The 4,051-nt window shown below is 71.3% G+C and overlaps 1 protein-coding gene across 1 annotated transcript; it reads right to left on the bottom strand.

Moving 5' to 3' along the window:
* Nucleotides 1-1,087: 1,087 nt before the first annotated feature.
* Nucleotides 1,088-4,051, bottom strand: P3H4 (prolyl 3-hydroxylase family member 4 (non-enzymatic); the record flags this gene model as incomplete). The annotated part of the gene is made up of 8 exons (XM_026044607.1): nucleotides 1,088-1,175; nucleotides 1,262-1,403; nucleotides 1,476-1,559; nucleotides 1,650-1,795; nucleotides 1,863-1,991; nucleotides 2,062-2,233; nucleotides 2,306-2,455; nucleotides 3,716-4,051. Coding segments are annotated over 8 exons (1,173 nt in total), but the record flags the coding sequence as incomplete, so codon positions are not given.

Below are 4,051 nucleotides of genomic sequence, written 5' to 3'. Positions count from 1 at the left end.
GGCAGGGGGCGGGGCCAGAGAGGCTCTCGCGACAGGGGGCGGGGCTTGCTAGGGGGCGGGATTTTTGCAGGGGCCGGGACCCTCCTCTGGGATTCCCCGGGGCGGGACTGGGACCCCATGGGACCCCATGGGACCGTGGGGGGCGCAGGGACCCCATGGGGGGTGCAGGGGGCACGAGCACCCCCGGAGGGGACCCCAGCGGGACCCTCTGCGCGTCAGGGGGGTGCGGGGACCCCCAGTTCCGCGCCCCCCAGCTGCGCACATCTGCCCGCCCCCCCCCGCACACATCTGCCCGCCCCTTCCCCGCACAGCCGGGTCTGCACCGGCGAGGGCGGGGGACGGGGACGGCCCTTCCCGGCCTCCGGGCGGGGGTCCGTGACCACGGGGACCCCCGCCTGGTTTCCCCGGCGCCTCCCGCGGGGAGGAACCGGGGGGGGTTCCCGGGACCCCCCGTGCGGCCGAGAGCGGCGGGGCCGCCCCTCGTGGCGCTGGGCCGGGGGGCTCCCCCCGCCTCCCGCCGCACCGGCACCGCCCGGCCCGGCCCGCCCGCCCGCGGGCCCACGCGCTGATTCACCGCTCGGTTTCAGTGCTCGGAGCCAGCGCGGCGGGCCCGGCTCCCGGCCGGGCAGGCACCGGCTTGTCGGGACCGGGCGGCGGCAGCGGCGGCTCCCGCAGCCCCCGGGGACCCCGACACCCGCGGGAGCTGCTGAGGGGGATGCAGGGACCCTCCCCAGGTCACCCCCAGGGCCAGGCTTGTTCCTCCCGTGCCAAACGCCTCCCCCACCGAGCTGCCGTCGCGCCCACGGAAGAGGCCGCCCTGAAAACACGGGTCTGGTTTTTATTCAAAGTTCAGCACCAGTAAATAAAAAAGCAATCGCTCAAGACGGGAAGTATTAAATTAACGGAGCTTAAGGCCACGGCAGGCTGGGCTGGGGAGAGCCAAGGCACATGGGGGGCCCCGCGGCCCCACGCCAGGCCCCCCGGCAGGCGACCCATGTGGGAGTGGGCACTTGGAGCAGCCGGGGGCCCCTGGCCCCGCCAGCAGCCTGGGCTACCCAGGGGTGCCCTGCGACAGGCAGGGGCTCAGTGCGGAGCTCGGCAGCTCGTCCGTCCCGCAGCACCCGCGAAGCGACGTGGGGCCGCGGTCCCCCTGCGCCTCCCTCATTGGAGGGTCTCTGCAAGGAAGCAGCGGTGTCAGTGCAGTGTGGCCACCTCAGACCCCCCAGCTCATCCTTGTCCCCATCCTTGTCATCCTTGTCACCTTCCTCATCCTTGTCCCCCTTGGTCCGAGGCTCCTGCCACCACTCCGCCACAAAGCCCTCCTCATAGTCGCCTTCACCCTCAAACTCGCCGTCCGAGGGTAGATCCTGCGTGTCGGACTCCTCGTCACCATCCACCTCCATCTGCAGCGGGGACACGGGCAGGAGTGTCGGGGCTGGCACCCCCCTGGGGCCGCGGGCACGGGTGCCACCTACCTCATCATCAGCCTGCAGGTGCTGCTGGGCAAAGTCCAGCATCGTCCTCAGCGCAACTGTCTGGTTGTGGTACCGCACGGCCTCCTGTGGGCAAACAATGGGTGGGATGTCACCTGGGATGTCACCGCCACCACAGCAGGGACCCACGGGGACAGCGCCCGCTGCGGCGCTCACCACCCGGGGCTGGAAATCCTCGTCCTGCAGGTGCCAGCGCTGCCGGTGGAAGCGGTAGTAGACCAGGTTCTGCTGCATGACGGCGTCGGCCGGGTCGAAGAGCATGTAGCTGGCGACGCTCTGCACCGCGTTGCGCACGTCGTTCACTGCGGGGCGAGCGGCACGTGGGACGGGCAGGGGCCCCCGCGGCGCCCCCGCCGCCCCCGCACTCACGCTTGTAGTAGGCGAACTGCAGGTAGTGGTACATGGTGGCCACGAACTTCTCCACGAAGTAGCCGCCCACGTTGGGCGTGAGCTCGGCCTCGCAGTCCACCTTGCAGTGCAGCACGCTGGCCAGGAGGTCTGCGGGGACCGGGGCGGGGTGTGAGGCACTGTGCCCTCCCGGCCCCGTCACCGGCCGTCCCCAACCCACCTGCCACCGCCGGGTAGAAGTCCTTGAAGTCCTGGAGCTCGCGGGCGCCCTCGCAGCCGGCCAGGCAGCTCTCGTAGGCCTTGTAGTACTCGGCCAGCGCCTGCTCCATGTGCGCCGCGCTGCTGCGGAAATCGCCGCCGTTGTAGAGCTTCACGGCGCGCACGAAGGTGGGCTGCAGCGGAGGAGGGCGGCGCGCTCAGCCCCGGCGGCGGCGGCGCCTCCGCGCCCGCCGTCCCCGGCCCACCTCGTAGGGCTGCGCCTCCAGGTCCACGAGGTGCTCGTCCACGTCCACCATGGTGCGGTAGTAGTGCAGGTACCTGCGTGTCATCTCGTGCGCGGGGTTCTTCTGCAGGAAGGTGTGCGCTGCCGCCACCGCCTTCTCCAGCTTGTTGCACTGCGGAGGCCAAAGGGGTGGGCGGCCGGAACGGGGAGCGCGGAGCTGCTCCCGGCGCGGGCCCGGCCAGCGCGAGCAGAAGGGAAACGCATTAAGGAGGGACACGCTGTCCCTCTCCTTGCCAGCGAGCAGGCGGCCGTGCGCGGGATGCAGCCAGCGACGGTGGCCCCGTGATGCCATCCAGTGCCGTTCGCTACAGCGATTCCCCCTGCCCAGCTGCAGCGACGTGGTGAACGGAGCGGTCACCTCCATGTCTGCCCCACCAGCCAGGCAGGAGCTGCTCCAGACACGGGTCTGGATGGGGATGCTGGACCCCGAGCCGGTGCTGCCCAGAGGAGGTTGCTCCTCCTGCCCGTGTTCCCTCCCCATTGAATCCCCCAAGCTGACAGGAGGCAGCAGGCAGTGGAGCCTGCTCAGAGCCGCAGGGACAGCGGCGCAGGTGCCCAAAGCTGCGGGGCAGGTGGCCGGGGTGCTGGCCGGAGACTCCAGCTCTTGTCCCTTCCCATGTGTAGGGTCCTCACAGCACCGGCTGCCAGAGCCTGCGCAGAGCCGCGGCCGGGAACGTGGCACTTCAGCAGTGCAGGCCCCCAACGGGGCTGCTGCGGGGAAGGGGTCGGGAAGGAGGAGGAAGGGGAGGGAAAGGGCTCAAGCAGCCGGCTGCGCTCCCAGCCCGTGCTGCCCACACGCCAGCCGCTCCTGGGGGTCCTGCGTCCGCAGACCTGCACAAAGCACCAGTCCCGGGACTCCCAACCAGCCCTGATCCAGAGCCATCCTGGGAACCAAGTCACATCCTGGAAGCCTCCCCTTGCAGGCAGCCCTGTGAGGGCAGTGGAGCTCCACGGTGGGGGCTGCTGTGGTCCCCGGTGGGACATGGGGAGCCCCCGGGACCCCTCAGAAGGGGCTGTGTGCAGGGGAGAGCAGCAGGTCAAGCAGCTCCTCATCCCCAGCGCAGCCCACGGGTCCTGCCGGATGCTCCCAGAGGAGGCCGACGTGCGGCGGCGCCGGGGCAGGATGGAGGAGCCGGCTGGGGGACATCAGGCAAGGGGCAGGACTTGGGGGGACAGGAAGGGGGCTGGGTGAGGGCTGCAGCATGGACGTGTGGAAGGGGAGCTGCGGGGTGGAGGAGTGCAGCACAGCAGCGCTCTGCAGAGGCTGCCAAGCAAAGGGCTGCAAGACGGGGGAATGCGGGAAGCAGGACGGAGGTGCCGCATGTGCGCAGCCCCCCCACACACACTAACCCCCCCCCGCTCCGCTCCTCACCTTGAAGAGCGCATAGTGCAGGTACTGGTAGGGCAGGCGGCGCTGGAAGTCGCGCAGCGTCTGCGCGGGCGGGTAGCGCAGCTGGAAGACGGGCAGGCCGCGCTTGCAGGCGCGCAGGCAGCCGGCGCGGCGCAGCAGCCGCCCGAAGAGCCGCAGCTCCTGCTCCCACTCGGCGGGCGGCTCCGCGGCGCCTTCCGCGGCCGCTTCCGCGGGCTCCACGGGGCTCTCGGCGCAGCGGCGGTGACAGTGTCCCTCGCTGTCGCGCAGCAGGCGGTGGAGGCGCAGACTGGCCTCCAGCGCCCGCGCGCTCTCGGCCCAGCGCGCCGCCGCGTAGTG

The sequence above is a fragment of the Nothoprocta perdicaria genome, unplaced genomic scaffold (assembly GCF_003342845.1).
Source record: "Nothoprocta perdicaria isolate Ctin4 unplaced genomic scaffold, notPer1 scaffold_372, whole genome shotgun sequence".
In the NCBI taxonomy this organism is placed as follows: domain Eukaryota; kingdom Metazoa; phylum Chordata; class Aves; order Tinamiformes; family Tinamidae; genus Nothoprocta; species Nothoprocta perdicaria.
Note: the sequence above shows the minus strand (reverse complement) of the source record. Positions and strands in the feature narration are given on the sequence as shown.